General features: G+C 49.2%; 1 protein-coding gene across 6 annotated transcripts in view; it reads left to right on the top strand.

Moving 5' to 3' along the window:
- The window catches only part of LOC146185077 (protein Aster-B-like), a 128,862-nt gene that overhangs the window by 59,232 nt on the left and 50,311 nt on the right, over positions 1-19,319 (top strand). For all 6 annotated transcript variants that reach the window (XM_084606058.1, XM_084606060.1, XM_084606057.1 and 3 more), the window contains exon 2: positions 18,261-18,542. In XM_084606058.1, the coding sequence (XP_084462184.1) occupies positions 18,261-18,542 (282 nt within the window). The remainder of the gene's footprint in view (positions 1-18,260; positions 18,543-19,319) is intronic.

Genomic DNA, 19,319 nt, shown 5'->3' on the forward strand with positions numbered 1-19,319 from the left:
CGGCCGCACAGTTCTGCCGTGCGCTTTGTTCGGGTTCGTTCAAAGTTTTCGTGGGTGCGTGGCAGGATCGGCATAATCTTCTACGAACGCCAGCTGGACGTGGAAGGCCGCTCGTTACTGAAGCAGCAGCTGTCACACCTGTAGGTTGCTGGGGAAGATATGCCTGTAGTTAGTCCGTGTATAGCGTGGCCGTCCTCATCGCATTGCTTTCGGTTCCTGATAGTGTTTCGACCTTATTATTCTTGCAGCGAGTTATAAGCTGCTTGCCGCGGCTGTGTGCTTTTAGCTCGTCGAAAGTCAGTCCTGGCTACTGCAGCGCCCCGACTGCTGGTGCGGCGCTGCGCGGTATCCGACGCGAGGAGGTGCACACCGTGCACCATTCAGTGGCGAGCGCGAACGGGGCGTGGGTACACTTCCGTCGCTGGCTAATTGCCGCGCTGTCGCCGCGGCGGCGAAGGTGTGCGCCGGCGCCGGCGATAGCGTCGCCCCACCGCCAGACAAAAGCCTTTTGTTTCCCTTTCGGAGACTGTGCTCAGTCGCGTGCGTCGAAGACCTGCGCTCTGAACACTTCGATATGCGCGCGAGCCTGTTGTCTCGGAGCCCGAGTAAACAGGGCAACTTGTACGGGTGACCTGCCCCTGATAGGACTGCACTTTCTCTTTCTTTTTTTTTTTTCTTTCTTCCTCCGTCCCGCCAAGACTTTTTTTTCTTTTTATGGTCACGTGGTACATCCCTTTTTGGTCCATCGCATCCCACATGACCACAACAAGCAGCGCGCGCGCAAGTTTGCTGCACGGAACGGACAGTGGATGAGTGTTCCACAACAGAGCCGCGGCATGGTGGGCCTGCCCGTCGCTGCCATGGCGCCCATTATCTTCGAAGCGTTCAAGCCTCGGCCAAAGCAGACGCCGTCTGCTCCTTCTCGGTGAGCGGCTTCTCCTGCATGTCGTACTCGTCGTGGCCGAGCTCAGTCTGCATCCCGTTCATTCATGAGCCCTGGTCTCGCCTTCGGAAGGGCACACTGTCCCGGAGCTTTCATGCCATCGGCTGGCGCGATTTCCTTGCGAATCTGCGTTGCACACTTCTCACTCGCGTATTTGATTTTTTAAGATGCTTAGAATAATATATCCCAGTGTTAAGTGCATTTAAGACTTTGCGCTCACTATTGCGAAGCCAGATGCTTTTCTTTCTGTGCTCGTATTTTGGGTCTGCTTCGTTACTTTTGGAAATCGTAGCAAGGAAATTAAGGACTTTCGGCAGAGCCCTGAGGCAAGGAGGAAGTGAAACGACGCAGAGGAGGAGAAATGTGCCGTAGTGGAGGGCTGCGGATCAATTCTGACCACCTTGGATGCGTGCTCATGTGTACCGTGAGTGCCACTGTCTGGTGATATCCAAACGACTGCTCCCTTTACTAAAGGCGACAGTTTGCGATCATTTCACTTCTCTGACAAAGGCACAAGAAAAACTGGGCGATCTGAGGGGCACGTACAGGCGTCGATTCGGAGAGTGTAGGGCGCGTCTGGAGCTGTGGCCTGCACGCCCAGGCTTAAAGTCCTTCCTCTGCCAGTCTGGAATGAGAACGCGCGGAGCAATCTGGCTCTCGTGCGTCCAACAGTCATGTGCTGCCTTTGAGTGTATGGATTCGGTTAGTCGCTTCGTCTAACGGAGTTCAGGTCAGTAGTAGTAGTAGTAGTTCTGAAGTGAAGATCATCGCGTGAAACTTCGCAGCCCCCCCCCCCTTTTTTTTTCTCCTTTTTTTTGTTCCCCTTGCACGCGGCCAGACAAACCCCGCAATGGCTTTCCGCGAGTGTCAGCCACCTGTGGAACAAAGAGCCCTTCATCGTGAGAAGCGCACCGCCAGTCGGCGATGCACCAGGCTAGTAATACTGTTGGGCTCGCTCCGCAGCCGTGCGTCGCCTGTCGGCATTTCATACACCGCGCACGCTTCAAGGACGTGTGCGCAGGGGCAAGGACGGGCACGTGTTGCTGCTGCATTTCCCCTATCGCGCATACATGTCCAGAACGGCGGATTGCGAAGCTTTTTGAGAAAACATGTCAGGACTACCACGATTCCAGTATGAAGACCTGATAACGCTGTGCTGAAGTAAGCTGAGGCGGATCGTCGCGTGAGTCGCGTTTGTGACACACTGCCTACGCGGCACTTCGATTTTCCAACAGAATTTGGTTTGCGAAAATCGGGAAGCAATAAAGCCGACTGATGATCGACCTCGCTGAAATAACGCGTACTTCCACGACTCACGTGAATGGCTGAAGGGTCGTTCTCTGCAACTTTTCACTTCTTTCCACCTTTGCAAATTGACGCAGTTGCCTGCTTAGGGTAAAAGCGGGGATTACTTGTGTATATCTGTCACCATCCGAAGCATACCTTTGTGCCTTCGTAGTCAATGAGCAATCGCGATCTGAACATAAGCTTAACTCTAGTCGGTAACTGCAATGAGTACAATAAGGGCGTGCGTCTACCTCCTATGAATAGTCTAATAAACCCCCGCCCTCAGTCACCAGCGGCTGCGGAGCAACTGACCATGGCGGCTGTCACACCTGTGACGCAGCGGAGGGTGCTAAGAATTTCTGGCTCTGGACAGGCCGCCATTGGAAACTGATTCTGGCAGCATTTAGTGCCCTAGCTAGTGAGGCTAGTTTAGCAGTACCGTTAGAGGAACTAGAGGGCATGAAATGGGATGTCATAGCGGTTAGTGAGGTTAGGAGGCCTAATGAGGCATGTATTGTACTGAAGGACAGGCATGTACTGTGTTAGCGAGGTTTACGGGAGAGGCGAGAACTAGGAGTAGGCTTCCTTGCCAATAAGAATATAGCTGGTAATACAGATGAATTCTATAGCATTAATGAGAGGGTGGCAGACATCGTAGTTAAGCTTAATAAGCGGTATAAACTGGAGGCAGTACTAGCATACGCGCCTACATCTAGTCATGATGACGAGGCAGTCGAAAGCTTCTACGAAGATGTAGAATTGGCAATGGGGAAAAGAAAAACGCGGTGTACTGTTATGATGGGCGACTTCAATGCCAAGGTAGGCAGAAAGCAAGCTGGAGACTAGGCAGCGGGCAACTACGGAATTGGGTTACGGAATAGTAGTGGAGGGTATAAGTTGAGTTTTCTGAACGCAATAACTTCCGAATCATGAATGCCTTCTTCAGCAAACGGAAGAACCGGAAGTGGACTTGGAAAATTGCCCTAGCGGGGAGACTAAGAATGAAATTGATTTTCTCTGTTCTAATTCTGGAATTGTACAAAATTTAGAGGTGAGCGGAAATGTTCGATGCTGTGACTACAGGATGGTAAGGTCTGAATTAGTTTGGATTTGAAGAGGGAACGGAACAGACTTGTGAGGAAGAAGTCCATCAATGAATTAGCGGTGAGGGGGAGGGCAGAAGAATTCAGACTCTCGTTGCAGAATAGATATTCAGTACTAACCGAGGAAGCCGATCTTAGCCTAGAAGCAATGAACAGTAATTTCAGAGATATAATTGCTGAGTGCGCAGTAGAAGTAGGTGGTAGAATTGTTGGAGAGGGTACCAGTGAACTGTCTAAGGAGACGGAAGATTTGATTAAGAAACGCTACAGTATGAAAGCCTCCAACCAACAGACCGGATAGAATTGGCAGATATATCAAATATAATAAGCGCAAGGTGGCCGACATAAGGAAGTATAACATGGGGAAAATTGAGCATGCTCTTAATAAAGGTCGTAGCCTGGAAGCGGTAACGACGAAATTAGGCATATGCAAAAATCAGATGTATGCAGTGAGGGACACAAGGCAGGAAATGTGGACAGGGTAATCAAGGTAGCCGGGGAGTCCTATATGGACCTCCACAGTAGTGAAAGTAGTTAGGACAAAAATGAAATTGGCAGTAGTGAAAAGCAATCAGACGCAAATCAAAAGCAATCAGCTAATACCGAAGGATGAGGTAAGAAATCTTTAGAAGCTATGCAAGGGGGAAAGTAGCTGGGAAGGATTAGGTAGAGATTTGTCGAAGGACAGGGGAATATCATGCTAGAAAAACTGGCCACCCTGTATACGCAATGCCTTGCGACATCGACTGTACCGGAATCGTGGAAGAACTCTAACATTATCTTAATTAATAAGAAAGGGATGCTAGGACTTAAAAAATTAGACCAATCAGCTAACTATTCGTTATGTACAAGGTAATCGCTAATAGGATCAGGACAACCTTAGACTTTAATCAACCAAAAGATCAGGCAGGATTTTGGAAAGGTATAGTCTACAACATTGATCACATCCAGACTAAAATTGCTCGGCATATAACCAACCCCTATACATATAGCATTTACGGACTACGAGAAAGCATTTGACTCGGTCGAAACCTGAGCAGTCATGCAGGTTTGCGAGATCAGGGTGTAGGTGAGCCATATATTAAAGTACTGGAAGATATCTATAGTGGCTGCACAGCAAATAGTTGTGCATAAAGAAAGTGATAGAATTCAAATTAATAAAGGTGTTACGCAAGGAGACACAATCTCCTCAGTGTTATTAACAGCTTGCTTAGAGGAAGTTTACAGAGACTTGGCATGGGAGCTGTTGGGGGTAAGGGTTTATGGGGAAGACCTCAGTAATCTGCACTTCGCTGATGTCATTGCCTTCTAAGTAACTCAGGGGATGAACTGCAAAAAAAAAAAAAAAAAATGATTTATGATCTAGACAGAAACAACAGAAAGGTAGGCCTGAAAAGTCAATACGATGAAGACTCAGGTAACGTTCAACAGCCTTGGTAAAGAATAGGTAGTGAAGCGCTGGTAGGATGTCTACTTAGAACAGGTAGTGACCGCAGATCCGGACCGCGAAAAGGAAATAACTATAGAGAATAAGATTTGGATGGAGCGCATTTGGTAGGTACTGAAACATTATCAGCTTACCGGTGTAACTCAAAAGGAAAGTGTACAACATCTGCATCCTACCGATATTCGCCTATGGGGCTGAAACATGGAATTTAACGAAAAGGGTTCTATATAAGCTGAGGAGAACGCAGAGGGCTATGGAACGGAAAATGGTAGGTGTAACGATAAGAGATGGAAAGCATGTAGTGTGGGTCAGAGAAATAACTCAAGTTCCTGACATTCTAGTTGAAATTAAGAAGAACAAATGGGCATGGGCAGGACATGTAGTGCGAAGAGAGGATAACCGATGGTCGCTTAGGGTAACAAACTGGCTTACAAGGGAAGGAAAGCGTAGCAGGGGGCGGCAGAAAGTTAATTGGGCGGATGAGGTTAAGAATTTCGCAGGGGTCAAGTGGATGCAGCTAGCACATGACCGGGTTAATTGGAGAAGTATGGGAGAGGCCTTCGCCCTGCAGTGGGTATAGTCAGGCTGATGATGATGATGATGATGATGACGAAGTTCAGGCTTCGTTTGTATTCTGAAATAGTCACCACAACGCCAACATCCCTCCGAGCTGACATTAACGTCCTGTATGTATTCACGTGCGTTTTTGCCACAATACAGTGTTCGGTCGTTTAATGGCCGCAGTCATGCAATTGTGTGCTGCTGCCTGGGTTGTGCAAGTGTCAGTGCACATTAAACTTGGGCTGTCGAATATAATTAGGGACCCTTTTTTACAACATTGCAAATGAACCAAACTGTTGAACTGGTGCATAATTACGTACAATCAATCAGTCTCTCCATTCGAGCGCAGACTTCTTGTTGGCGCTCCAAGTTACATTATGCAGCCAGTCCATTCAATTTCGTAGAGGTCAGTACGGACGTTTATGGTGATAAGCTAGCCTATTCCCCCGCCCTTTCAGCACGACGAAGGGGTTTTAAAAACTAGCTTATCTGCTCTGCACTCCACATGGTCTTTGTCATCATTATCTTTAAGTGATCCCGCAGTAGCTATACGGAGCAGTGATCTTCTCTGGCCCAGTCGGCCGCAGATTACTGGCACAGCACGCGGGCGTTACATTGAGAGCGTTAGCTGTGGTCAGTTCGTTCCTGGGTGTCGCGCTGTCCGCTCGCATAGGCTGGCGGCAAAGAGGAAAAGGGGAAATACCCTATGTACTGTCACGATCACAATATTGCGGGACGTGGGAAAGCGTGGCAAAACTGCGTTCTGCGCCTTCTAACGGCGCCCGTCCGCTCCAGTTACCCTCGCAGGCTTCTCTGTACCCTTACTCCTACCTTGCGCTCAGCAGACGCAAATCGAAACCGGCGCCAGGTGACGCTTTGATATCTAGCGATGAGTGAAGCGATATCTGCTTCACTCATCATGGCGGCTGGGGCACATGCTACCGCTAGATATCAAAGCGTCACCTGGCGCCGGTTTCGATCTGCGTCTGCTGAGCGCAAGGTAGGAGTAAGGGTACAGAGAAGCCTGCGAGGGTAACTGGAGCGGACGGGCGCCGTTAGAAGGCGCAGAACGCAGTTTTGCCACGCTCTCCCACGTCCCGCAATATTGTGATCGTGACAGTACATTTAAGGGTTAGGGAAGTAAACGATAGACGCATTACTGGCTTGGGCATCCGCCTCGGCTTCGGGAGGTGGTTATAGTTCCAACTCATAACCGAACAAGCTTCGCTTCGCTTTGCCATTCGCCTGGCTGATTAGGGGTGTGCGTTTTAAATAGCTAGGCTTATAGTGCTACCCGGCTGCGGATGCGCCCGTCCACAAGGTAGGTGACAAAGCTGAGGGAGGGAAACGTCCCTCGTACTTTTAGAGGAAATGTGGGAGAGGAGCGATTGCAGAAGGAACAAGATGAAAGCGTGGGAAGCAGCGAATGTACTCTGGGGTAAAATTTTTGTGCCAGTTGGCCAGACAGCTCCTGCTACATGCTTCTGCAAAATCTGGTTCTTACTCGATTTTGTGCCACGTCTGCGCTAAAGAGCCAACAGTCTACTGCTGTAGACTGTTGGTTCCTTTAATTGTATCTAAACGAGCCCCCCTTCAACGTTCTGCTTATTCTGCGCAAAAGGTCACTGAAACACGTTAGCGTGAACAGAACTGAAACTAGTGCTTACAAATTGCTGGCCGCGCTGCCCTTTTACGAAAGTCGTACAGAGTGGCTTCCTTTCCCAGTATTGAAGTAATATCCGAAAATTACGGATTTTACTGCTTCCGCTAATGTGCGGCAAAAAAAGAAAAAAAAAAGAAAAGAATACGGCGTTTATGAACAGCGCTCACTAAATTGAGGTGCATTATCTCACTGTGGTCACATAAAGGAACCTGCGCAATCGTCGCGTGTCGGATTACCTTAGGCCACATTGAATAAGAAACAGCTCGAGGCTGAATCAAAAGCAACAGAGCCAAACCGCGAAGGTTTACCTCGTAGAGCACCGCCGGCGCCCGCCCTATTTTTTTTTTTTTTTTTATATCCTCTCTCTCTCTCATGCCGCATAGTTTAGTTTTCGCACGCGCGGTTCTGTGCGCTCACGTCACTACTGCGAAGGAAGGGCATCGGCAACAGCAGTGAAATCTCCGATTCATCGTTTGAAAACGTTTCTTCGTTTCGGAAACAGCCTTAGATGGTCACTAAATTGGGCGCATATGTTTTCTTAGTACTACAGTGCTATTTTATGAGGACTACCGGCTCATCGATTCGGTGCGTCGCCAAACTAATCCGTCCTTCCTGGGCCATTGGATCTCGAGTTAAGCCACAAAAGCACATTGTATCGGTTAAAGCGCTGCTCTTGGCAACTTGGGCGGCTTACGTCACGTTTCTCCTCACGAGCGTGTCCCTGGCAACTAATGGCGAGAGGACAGCGACGACGCCGTTTACATCTACCAATTATATAAACTGCGCCAGTTACTTTCGTACATAGATCAGTCCCTCAATGCTAAGTTTATCCACGTTAAACCTTTCCGATTCCAGGAGCGAGAAAGCGGCGTGTGTGAATTCCCAAAGTTTGTGAGCTTTTCGTGTTTTTAATAGAGCGTTCTGCGCACACATACATTTTCATTGTTTCTTTTTTTTTATAATAGAATACAGTGCGCGTCTAAAGGCACTATGTTGAACGTAGTATTTCCACTTATCAATATTGTGCCCGTGCGTACCGCGCGTAGGGTCAAATGCAGTAATGAACCCCGCCGGGGTGGCGCAGTGGCTACGGCGCTCGACTCCCAAGGGTGCAGGATCGAATCCCGACCTTGGCGGCCGCGTTTCGATGGAGACGAAAACCAAGGCGCCCGTTAGCTGTGCGATGTCAGTGCGAGTCCTCCACTACGGCGTCTCTCATAGCCTGAGTTGCTTTGGGACGTTAAAGCCCAACAAACAAAACAAACAAATGCGGTAATGAATAATAGTGTTAGCTCGATGACAGCCTACTTGCACGTCGTTGTTGTAAATTTCGTACGCGCTGAAAAGGACGATTGCCGTTTCTTTCTTGTCTTCTAACTTAATTTGGAGAAGGAAAGTTTCAAATTCGCAACGTCACCGCGAGCGATTTGTTTGGATCGTTGAAAGGCGCGTGCCTTGTCTTCGTCGTCAATGTCCTAGCATCCCCTGTTTGCTCGATCTGGAGGAATGTTAACAACCGATTTTCGGCGCTATGTAATAATATTAACGGTTTCCGCTGCTTTGCAGGTCTTTGGATTATTTATTGGCTATATGCTGCGGCAGAAAGTTGGGCAGAAAGTTAGGTGGGCGGATGAGATTAAGAAGTTCGCAGGGGTCAAGTGGATGCAGCTGGCACAGAACCGGGTTAAGTGGAGAAATATGGGAGAGGCCTTCGCCCTGCAGTGGGTATAATCAGGCTGATGATGATGATGATGACATGCTGCGCACTGACGCAGAGCGCCTCCGCAGGCCTGCGGAGGCGCTCTGCTGTTCTCTGAAAATTTGTCGAGGACTGTGATCGATATGCCCCCCGTTTCCCAAACGCTAGGTGACTCAGCGACGGACACGGGGTCGTTCCATAGTGTTGGGATGACGGAGCATAGAATTCGACTCATTGTGGGAGCATGATAGTGCATTACCGTTTGCGACGCACCGTATTTTGCGATTTTTCTTTTTTATCCGTTCAGTTTTTAACTCTTCTGTCGTTCGTATTTTCGACTTTTGTCGTCGTTACTGTTAGTCTAAGCGAGAAACCAATTCCCTTAACTGCCGAAGGCTAGAATCGCAAAACGAATCGTACCAGAGCAGCCCCTGGTTTGAACTAAGTTGCCGGATATGCGCGTGAGTTTCTTCGTGCAAGCTTGGTATTTCAGTAAAGACGGCAACGCTGTGTGATCACGGAGGTCGAAATTGCTTTACATACTACGAGAGCGAGCATGTAGTTCGCCTTCGGATTTAGGAAAGCTTATCACCGCGGTATGCTTTCCTAAATACACTGTCGTTAGGCAGTCCGCTAACCCTGAGAGGGTCAAAAGAGGGTCAAAGCACTTTCCGAAGGCATGCAGAGTCCCTCGCTGCCGAAGTGAGTTTGAGCGTGTCGCGCGTCGATTACGGTCACCCGATGTTTGAGACAAAGTATACTGGACATCGTGAGGGATTATCACGTAGCTTCAAGGGCTCGTTTACCACCGCGTGAAAGAACACGAGGAATCTTCAAGAAGGGCAAAGTGTTTTATCTACGAACTGAGTGGAGAGCACTCTCCTGTCAAAAGCTTAATCATTGTATCCAACGTCTGGTGTACGGTAACCGGCTAACGTCCTCGCTATCTGTGCAGCTTCTAGAGAACGCTACAAGTGACCTTATACTGGGAACTCCCAGATACAGCGCGTGTCTACCGCCCGGAGATGGGCACGACAGAGGGCAAAGCGCACGACGAAAACCGCTGCGTTCTCGTGATGCGTGGCGGCAAGTCACAGTTTTGCGAGGAAATCGTTAGGAAAGCTTCGCATTTTTCTCGCGCGTTCGATCTGATGCAGAAATACACGTGTTGGTAATCACGGTGATTTGTTTAGTCGCTTGAATTTCTCTATATTTATTTTTCGTTTGCTTGTTTCTGGAAGCAACGTGCGTCGTGCAGGAATGCTCAGTTTATCCTGACTCTTAAACTCAGTTTGGCTTGCTGTTTACTACGCAAGCACCCTCCCACCATTATATATGGCTTACCAAATGCTCTGATAAACACAGAGTCTCGGGTTCGAATCCCCCGCGTTTGCGTTAGTGGCGTAAAATGCAAAAGCGCTATTGTATTGCGATTGAAGTGTCGCGCTCTGTCGACTGCTCGGCTTCAGGACGCAACATTAGCTGAATATGTGTCACAGAGAAATTTGAAAATGACCTAATTTAACGCCATCAGCCGATTTCTATTCTGTATTATGCGGCAAACATTTTATTTCCAGACGGGGCACGAGGGGCTGTATAACGAACCACAGCATGGTTCGTTTTCCCTCTGAATGTTGCTGACCGGATAGGTTAATAAAGCGGCGCTGACGATAATGTTTGCGGTAGAGCTGTACTATTACCGCAGTCCAAGAAAACCCACTACTGGGGAAGAAGTACAGGAAATTTTCTGTTATCAGAACAGAATTTCTGGGCGGATTTTGGCTCTGAAACTGTGTGATGGCAGACAGTTTAGTAATATCGGATTTTCTGTAGTTGCCGCAAGAAGCACACTACAGACAACAGAAAAATACTACACTGAAAGAAAAAAAAAATAGCTACAGGAGTGCAATAAGTTTCAACACAAGAGAAGTATGCTAGCTGTTACAAAATATTTTCATATCTTTGACGTTGTTCTGTAGCTGCTTTCTCTCTCTCTCTCTCTCTCTCTCTCTCTCTTGGTCTGGGAGCAAAAGTTGTGTTTTTGAAGGAAAGGAGAGAAGAAAAAGCACTGTCCTACAAACTGGCTCCAACTGAGTCGTGACCGTTGCCTCGTGTGGACAGAGGAGGGTCGGAAGGGGTGCAAGAAGAAAGATCAGCAGTCGTCTGCCAAAGAAACGATGGGGGGCAGACAAGGCACCCCAGTGGCGATGGATCCTCCGTCGCAACCGGCTAAAGCCCCTTGTGCCCCGGAGGACTAAGAAGAGTCCACTCAAAACTGACCTTTTATTAGCTATAAAAGGTCAACAAAATCAAATAGACCGTTTTTTTCGAAACACATTGCAGTGACGTCAAAGCACTCTTTCAAAGCTATGCCGCCGTTAAGTTCCAGTTGGTGACCGCGAAGTCCTTTTTCAGTAATGGCGTCTCGAGTGTGCATGGAGAGGCGGAAAAAAAAAAGGTTTCTTTAAAACACATTTTCTCGGCAACTGCTGCCTCTTCTGCCGAGCAGACGCCAACAGATCCAGAAATATACACAGAATCGATTTTGAATAAGAATAAAATGCTACCTGTGCCCTTTAAGGCTTTACCGCTGGTTATAAATGCGACATGGTGCGGGTGTGCGGTGTGTTGCAGTGTCGTATCGCGTCGTTTGGTTTGTAGTCTGGCATATGTGGGGCTTAACGTCCCAAAGGGACATCAGTCTGATGGGCGCCGTAGTGGAATGATTGAATGCAAGCTTTTATTTTCCACCGAAAAGGGGCCCTCCGTTTCCCGCCCCGGCACGCAGACCAAACAAAGGGGAGGGGGGGGGGGGGGGGGGGCTGCTGAATGGCGGGGTCTCCGTTCCGCAGCCAAACCTCCCGGGCTTCTCTACTATTAATGTTCATGCCGGCGCCTGGGAAGTCAGCGCATTTCCTAGTAATGTGATCTAGTGTGTCTTTTTGGCCGCAATTTTTGCATTTCGAATCGTCTTCCTCCCCGGTCTGTGTCAGGAAGACCTCCTGATGACTGTCTCGGTCGCAGTGCCTGCAATACTTCGTGCGCTGTAACAATATTCTGTAGCCCGGCTTCTTGTAAGGTGCTCCTTCCACGTGTGTGTGTGCTATCGCTCTCAAGTTTTTATAGGGCATTTGCACGTTATCTTCAGCTTCCAAGTTATTAACTGTAGCTCTTGCGTAGGCTCTCGTCGCCACTTGTGGTCCTATACATGTGCGCCACCCTGCCGGCGAGCTGGGCAGGGCCGCGGTCGCTGTTGATATGCCCGTCGTGCGAGATAAGCGCGAGAAGCTGCGAGAGATTTCGCTGATTGTTCTGTAGGCGTTGCGGCAGCCGAGGCACAAGTGGCACGCGATAAACAGCACCGCGAACCCGCAGGATGGTGCTCGGCTTGCATTAACGCTGCTGCACCGTTAAAACGCCGTTGTCGGGAAACTCCGGCGTCGGCGTTGTGAGCGAAAATGTACTGGCCTGTGGCTCTGGCAATGTATAATATACCTTGGCTCTGGCAGGTGGTTTTTCGCGGCTGACGTGGCTCGACGCCGATTGGTCTTCGAATTGTGTGACGTCATGGAATCGCATGACATATAGCCGCCTAGCTCGCGCTTCTCATTTTGAACAGAGAGGGCGGCTGGATTCGAACCTTCAGGACGCTTGCATCCCGAGATGAAAACACGCTATTTTGGGCCACGCAGCAACGTTCATACGGCTTGGTTAAGCGGCGCTTTTTATCTGTGCCGCCGAGTGAACTTGCGCGTAATTCGGCAGCCTATGATTGAACGGTAATCAGTATGTGCGAAATAAGAGGCACATATTAAGGAGAAATGATTAAGCGAATAGCAGAGTTTGTGCGTTGTGGACTTCACATCCCAGACTTGGACATAATTCTCGGCACGGCGCCTCCTCCAAGTGTTCCCTGCATACGCACTATTGCCCATAACGGTTCGTGTGATTTGCAGTGCGATCGACACGTGCGTAGAAAATGTGCCCAGTATTCAAAGGAGGTTTTGAGGTGTGGTATAGGCAGCCTACAGTGAAGTTTGCTGTGTCGATCGCCGCGCCGTAACACATATTATCCCAGCGAAAACAGCAAATACCTTTAAGGCGCTTTCGTAGGGCGTTTTCACGCCACCCGCATGAGCTTACAGGGATCAGATTGTACGCTCTGTCGAAGATTTGCATGGCGTGTCAGGTAACTGGCTACAGCGCCTAGGCAAGGACGTTATCACATCTGTATCTGTAAGAGTGATGAATATTCTCGGTCGTTTATCGCGAACCAAGCGGCTAACAGCAACATGTTTTAGGGGCGCTGCGGAACAAATGCAGCGCCGCCTAGCCAATGCAGGTTCCCTATAGCAAATTCAAAAAAAAAAAAAAAAAAAAAAAGCAAAAGCAACTGTACCGGTGCGCCTACACAGAAAAAATATACATACTAGAACTGTGAAGGTGCGCCACTTCTGTTTCCTTATTTAAGAATTGTTTTCGGTGTAGTTTTACGCTATAGCTGTGCCGTACGTTTTACGGACGCATCTCGAGAGATCAATGGCTAGCCTATCGGCCATGGCTTGGCTGATTCCCGTGATCTTGTATCTTGTTGCCGTTTGATAGTTTTAATATGTGCGTTCTGTATGTTCACGCGCTTAAGATTTATTCCTTCGTCACTGGCTCAAATGAACTCTCTTGCGATACACAAGCATACCTACGCATGTCTTTCTGCACTCTTTTTTGGGGAAAAAAAAAATATGTTGCTGAGGGTTTCTTTGTCTTTCTTGGCTTGCATTATAATTTCCGATACTTTTACACGCAAGTTTTCTTATCGTGTCGTTCAACGAGGTTCCCGCAACTGTCCTATTATCTTTTTAGTTGGCCGTTTTCGGTATTTTGTGTTATTTCACTGGAGGTATTAAACTCTTGTTCGACATCTGGCACAATAGTAGACCCGTCCTTATTAATGAGAACGCCGCAGTCGGCGAATGCCTCATTTCTCATTTCGCATCTCTGCTTCCGGTGTTGCTCGAAAACTGTGCCGTAAATGACCACGACTGCCTCGGAACAGTCATGACTGGACAGAATTTGGAGAGGAGCTTTTCAGCTGTGAACATGACGCGGTTAATTATTATGATGCCGGTAACGGATAGCCACGATGGTTCTCGCTGAGTGTATCTGCGGTGTCCGAATCGTCTATTATTTATTATTCTTATTCTAAAAAAAAAGGTTCTATGGGTTCATTAATATTGCTAGTACAGCCACGTTCCCCTTCATGGATCACTGCCTTGTCGTGGCGGAGGGGCTTGCGAAACTCGATGAAGTCGTGAGCTCTGCTCTGTAGGGCCACCCACAATAGACAGGTCACGGCAGAGAGTTCTGACAAAATGTGATTCACTGGAGAAGGTAATGGCAACCCACTCCAGTATTTCCTGCCAAGAAAATCCTATGGCCAGTCACAATACCATTATCGATATGGCGCCGGAAGATGAGCCCCCCAGGTTGGAAGGCGTCCCACATGTTACTGGGGATGAACAAAGGGCGATTCCTAGTAGCTCCAGGACGAATGAAGCGGCTGGGCTAAAGCCAAAAAGGACGCTCAGTTGTGGATGTGTCGGGAAGCGACCGGAAAGTCCGATTTTGCAAGGAGATATATCACATAGCAACATGGAATATAAGATCTATGACGCAAGGTAAACTGGATATCGTCAAGCGAGAAATGGACAGATTGAACATTGATATCTTGGGTATCAGCGAGCTCAAGTGGACCAGAATGGGAGAATTTAACTCCGGCGACCATTATGTCTTTTATTGTGGGCACGAATCCAAGAGAAGGAATGGGGTCGCTCTCATAGTAAACAGCAGAATGGGCAAAGCAGTGCTAGGGTACAACCCCAAAAACGACCGAATGATTTAACTTCGGATCCAAGGTCACCCTTTCAACATAACAGTTATCCAAGTCTATGCACCGACCACTGCTGCTGAAGAAGCTGACGTTGAGAGATTTTATGCGGACCTACAATGCCTTTTAGACCGCACCCCATCATCAGACGTCGTTTTTCTCATAGGAGACTGGAATGCTAAGGTCGGGAGTGAAGAAATATCCGGAATTACAGGCAAGTTCGGTCTTGGTGAGCCAAATGAAGCTGGGCAGAGGCTAGTAGAGTTTTGTCAAGAAAACAACCTGACCATAGCGAATACTCATTTATCAACAGCACAAGAGGCGCCTGTACACGTGGATTTCACCGGACGGTCTGTACAGAAATCAGATCGATTATATTATTTGCCGGCAGAGATGGAGAAGCGCTATACAAGCAGTAAAAACAAGGCCTGGGGCCGATTGTGGCACCGATCATCAGCTTCTTGTTGCCAAAATTAAGCTTCGATTGAGGAAAACGCAGAAAACTAGAAGGCCTTTCAGGTATGATGTGGATCAAATTCTATTAGAATATGCTGTGGAAGTGAGGAATCGATTTCAAGAATTAGATCTAGAAGACAAAGAGCCCGAAGAGATGTGGACTGATGTTCGTGATATAATACAAGAAGTTGCTACTAAGGTAGTTCCAAAGCAAAAGAAATGCAAAAAAGCAAACTGGTTATCTGAAGAGGCTTTGCAAATAGCTGAGGAAAGGAGGATGGCAAAAGTTATGGGGGAAAGAGAAAGATACAAGGTTCTCAATGCGGATTTTCAGAAAATAGCAAGGAGAGACAAGAATGCCTTCCTGAACATACAGTGCCAAGCAGTTGAGGACAACAGCCAATTAAGGAACACAAGAGCTCTGTATAAGACAATCAAAGATATCAAAGGAAGCTTCTGTGCCAAGCTGGGCGTGATAAAGGACAAACGAGGCAAGGACCTCACTGAAGCCTCAGAGATAAAGAAGAGGTGGCAGGAATACACAGAAGAACTGTACAAGAAGGACCCGGATGTGCAAACCCAACATAAGAAAGTTGTGATTACTGATCTCGAGCCGGGCATCCTGAAGAGTGAAGTTGAATGGGCCTTAGCCAGCCTTGCTAAGAACAAAGCTAGCGGAATTGATGGTATTCCAGCTGAGTTGCTTCAAAACATCAACCACGACGCTGTTAACACTCTGCATACATTATGTCAGAAGATTTGGACAACCCTGCAGTGGCCACAGGATTGGAGGAGGTCAGTTTACATCCCCATTCCAAAGAAAGGCAGTGCCAAAGATTGTTCCAACTACCGCACGATCGCGCTTATTTCGCACGCTAGAAAGGTGATGTTGAAAATCCTCCAAGGTAGGCTGCAGCAGTATGTGGATCGGGAGCTTCCGGACGTGCAAGCTGGGTTTCGCAAGGGCAGAGGAACTAGAGATCAAATTGCCAACCTTCGCTGGATCATGGAAAAAGCAAGAGAGTTCCAGAAACCCATTTACTTCTGCTTTATTTATTATGCGAAAGCGTTTGACTGCGTAGATCACAGCAGATTGTGGCAAGCTCTCCAAGAGATGGGAGTTCCAATTCACCTCATCTGTCTACTCAGGAACCTGTATGAAGGGCAAGAGGCCACAGTCAGAACTGGGCATGGTCTTACTGATTGGTTTCCGATTGAGAAAGGGGTGAGGCAAGGCTGCATACTGTCGCCCTGTCTATTTAACCTATATGCAGAGTGCATCATGAGGAAGGCCGGTCTGGACGAGTCTTCAGCTGGAGTGAAGATTGCTGGAAAACGTATCAACAACCTTAGATATGCGGATGATACCACTTTAATGGCAGAAAGTGAAGTGGAACTCAAGAGACTTCTGATGCGCGTACAAGAAGAGAGTGAGAAGTTTGGGCTTAAACTGAACATTAAAAAGACAAAGATCATGGCGTCTTGCCCTATCAAGTCCTGGAGCATCAATGGACAAGAAGTGGAAGCTGTGACAGATTTTCTGTTCTTGGGCTCCAAGATTACCTCGGAAGGAGACTGCAGCCATGAAATTAGGAGACGCCTGCTTCTGGGAAAGAGAGCAATGGTTAGCCTTGACCGCCTAGTAAAGAGCAGAGACATTAGTCTGCCAACCAAGATCCGTATAACTCGTGCTATGGTCTTTCCAGTTGTGATGTATGGATGCGAGAGTTGGACTGTGAAAAAGGCTGACCGCCGAAGAATTGACGCGTTGGAATTGTGGTGCTGGCGAAGACTCTTGAGAGTTCCTTGGACTGCCAGAAGATCAAATCAGTCGATATTGTCGACCATAAACCCTGACTGCTCATTGGAGGGTCAAATTCTAAAGTTAAAGCTCAGCTACTTTGGTCATCTGATGAGAAGAGAGGAGTCGCTGGAGAAAGATTTGATGTTGGGAAAGGTTGAGGGTCGCCGGAGAAGGGGTAGGCAGCGAACGCGATGGTTAGATGGCATCCTCGAGGCACTGCAGATGAAGTTATGTGATGTTAAGAAGATAGTGAGAGACCGGAAAGCGTGGCGTGACATGGTCCATAGGGTCACGAAGAGTCGGACACGACTGAACGCCTGAACTGAACTGACAGCCACGTTGTTTGCCACATATCACGTGGTGTCAAGTCCCGTCATTCTAGCCCGTTTTGGAATGAGGTCATTGCGATTTAACGGCGTCTAATCAGTCCGCCTTGCAGTGAGAAAATATATAATTCCCTTCAAAGCTCCTATAGGCTACTCATAACCGAAATTGTAGTTGTAACCTAGCGTATACACCGCAGCTAAATTGTGCTGTTGGGTGAGAAAAAAAGGAGAGGGGAACGAAATTCGGGTAGCAAGCTGCTTCGGTTTAAAGTTCAAATGGCAAAATTTGCTATTCGGCAGCATGGGTGGAGTCCAAAACTCTCATGGCTCCACCCCTTGCATTTCGACCCCTAACGGACGGGACCGCGGTCTCTATTTTTTGTTGTTGTTATTGCTTTCCGTCATCGTCAACCGGAAGAGATTGGTCTCCCGTCCCTCGCTCGAGTTTTAAGCATTATTTATTGGCTCGTCTTCGGTCAGCCAGTCTGCCTGCTTCGTTGGCAATCGCGTTGCCTGCAACGCGGTACGTGTATAGCAGTGGGGTTGCCTTGCGTGACCTTTTGTGTCGGCTACCGCTTGGATGAAGCGGTAAGGGCTTGGCAGTCGTTGCCTCGAGAAATTTCCCAGAGCTGGTTTATAGGCGCCTGCGACCACCACACCTCTCATTTGTGATGCGTCGACCATGCAGATACACTACTATCGTAGTCTAATATTGATGGGCAGCCTGACGAAGGATGGCGGTATTGAGTTTCCCCTCGAGAGGAGCAGCGTCGCGTTGGGAAGCTTACGTGGGCACATCAATTTCGTTACATCTGCTGAAGGAAATTCGTGAAAGCTGCTTGGCATATTATCCTCACATGGTCGCGGACCTACTTCCCAATGCATGGGCGCTTAACGAAGTTTTGCGGGATAGGTCGTCCGGTGTAGTGTGTGCAGGCATCCCAATGGGGATGGAACCGGCGGCAAATTGAGCCGCCTACCCCGCGTGTCGTCGCCGTCTCTAGCGGCAACGATCTTTCCCTCTATCTCGTCATCGTCTCTCAACCCATTTTCCCTATTTTTCTCCCTTTTTTTTTTCCCATTGCAGTGGCGGCGTAGGCGGGCGGCGTACCTCCCCTTCTGCGGCGGTGGCGCCCGATGTCGTCGCCGCCGCCGCCGACGGGGGCGCCCCGTTCACCCCTGGCGGCAGCAACGGAAGCATCGCGCTCCCCGCCGACGCCGCGATGGCGGCTGCCCCTCGCCGCATCGCCGTTGAGCAGCAGCCGCAACCACAGCAGCAGCAGCAGCAGCCGCCGCCGCCGCCGCCGCCGCCGCCGCCGCCGGCATCGTCACCGGCCTCCACACCGGTGGAAGAGGCCGCGCCTGCCTGGTAAGCACGCTTCACCACTTAACGAGCTTCCTCTTCTCTTCTGTCGTGTGGGAAAGCACCGCGCTTTCGTATCGCGGGGTCAGCAGGCGCGCGGCAGTGCAGCCCGCCTCCGAGGGTGAAGCCGGGCTCGCGCGAGCAACGCGGAAACTGCCCGCGCTCGATCGTCGACGTGGCGGCTGCAAACCTCGCAAGAGGAACAGGAGCCTCTCTTCTTTTGTCGTCTTCGGGTAGAAAGGGAATGAGTCCGCGGGGACGACTCGCCGATGTCCAGTGTGTATTTGATTTCTTTTTCTCTTTCTCTCTCTGGAGCCGCAGTAGATGCCGGGGTATCCTGGGGCACTTTCAGAAAAGTCATTCCCGAAAGTTAGTTCTTATTTCGAGCGTGAAAACCTTTTTTTCGAAGCAAAGGCGAGTGCAACCAAAATGCTGTCGTTGGAAAGCGAACAAAATGCGGCATGGTTCGCGGGGTCAACAGTCGGGCGTGAGGAGGCAATAGACGTGTTTGCGATTCATCGTCGCTTCCAACGCGCTCGTTGAGGGTCTGAGACGCTATGCGAGACCGTCGCAGTCCCGGAGGATGCAGTGGCGAGCACGCAGAGCCAGTTCCGCTGTCGCCACCGTGTCAGGCACCGCCACGACTAGCCAGGCACTCCCCATCGAACGCATCCCGCGGCGCTCGCGCGCGGGCATCCGCGCTGCTTTTTGAGCGCGGTGGATCCCGGCGCGGAGCCGTGGGGCGCTTCGCTGCACCGCGCCAGTACGGGTGTCTCGGAGACA

Source organism: Amblyomma maculatum, chromosome 6 (assembly GCF_055883805.1).
Source record: "Amblyomma maculatum isolate TAMU_Amacu chromosome 6, ASM5588380v1, whole genome shotgun sequence".
NCBI lineage: Eukaryota > Metazoa > Arthropoda > Arachnida > Ixodida > Ixodidae > Amblyomma > Amblyomma maculatum.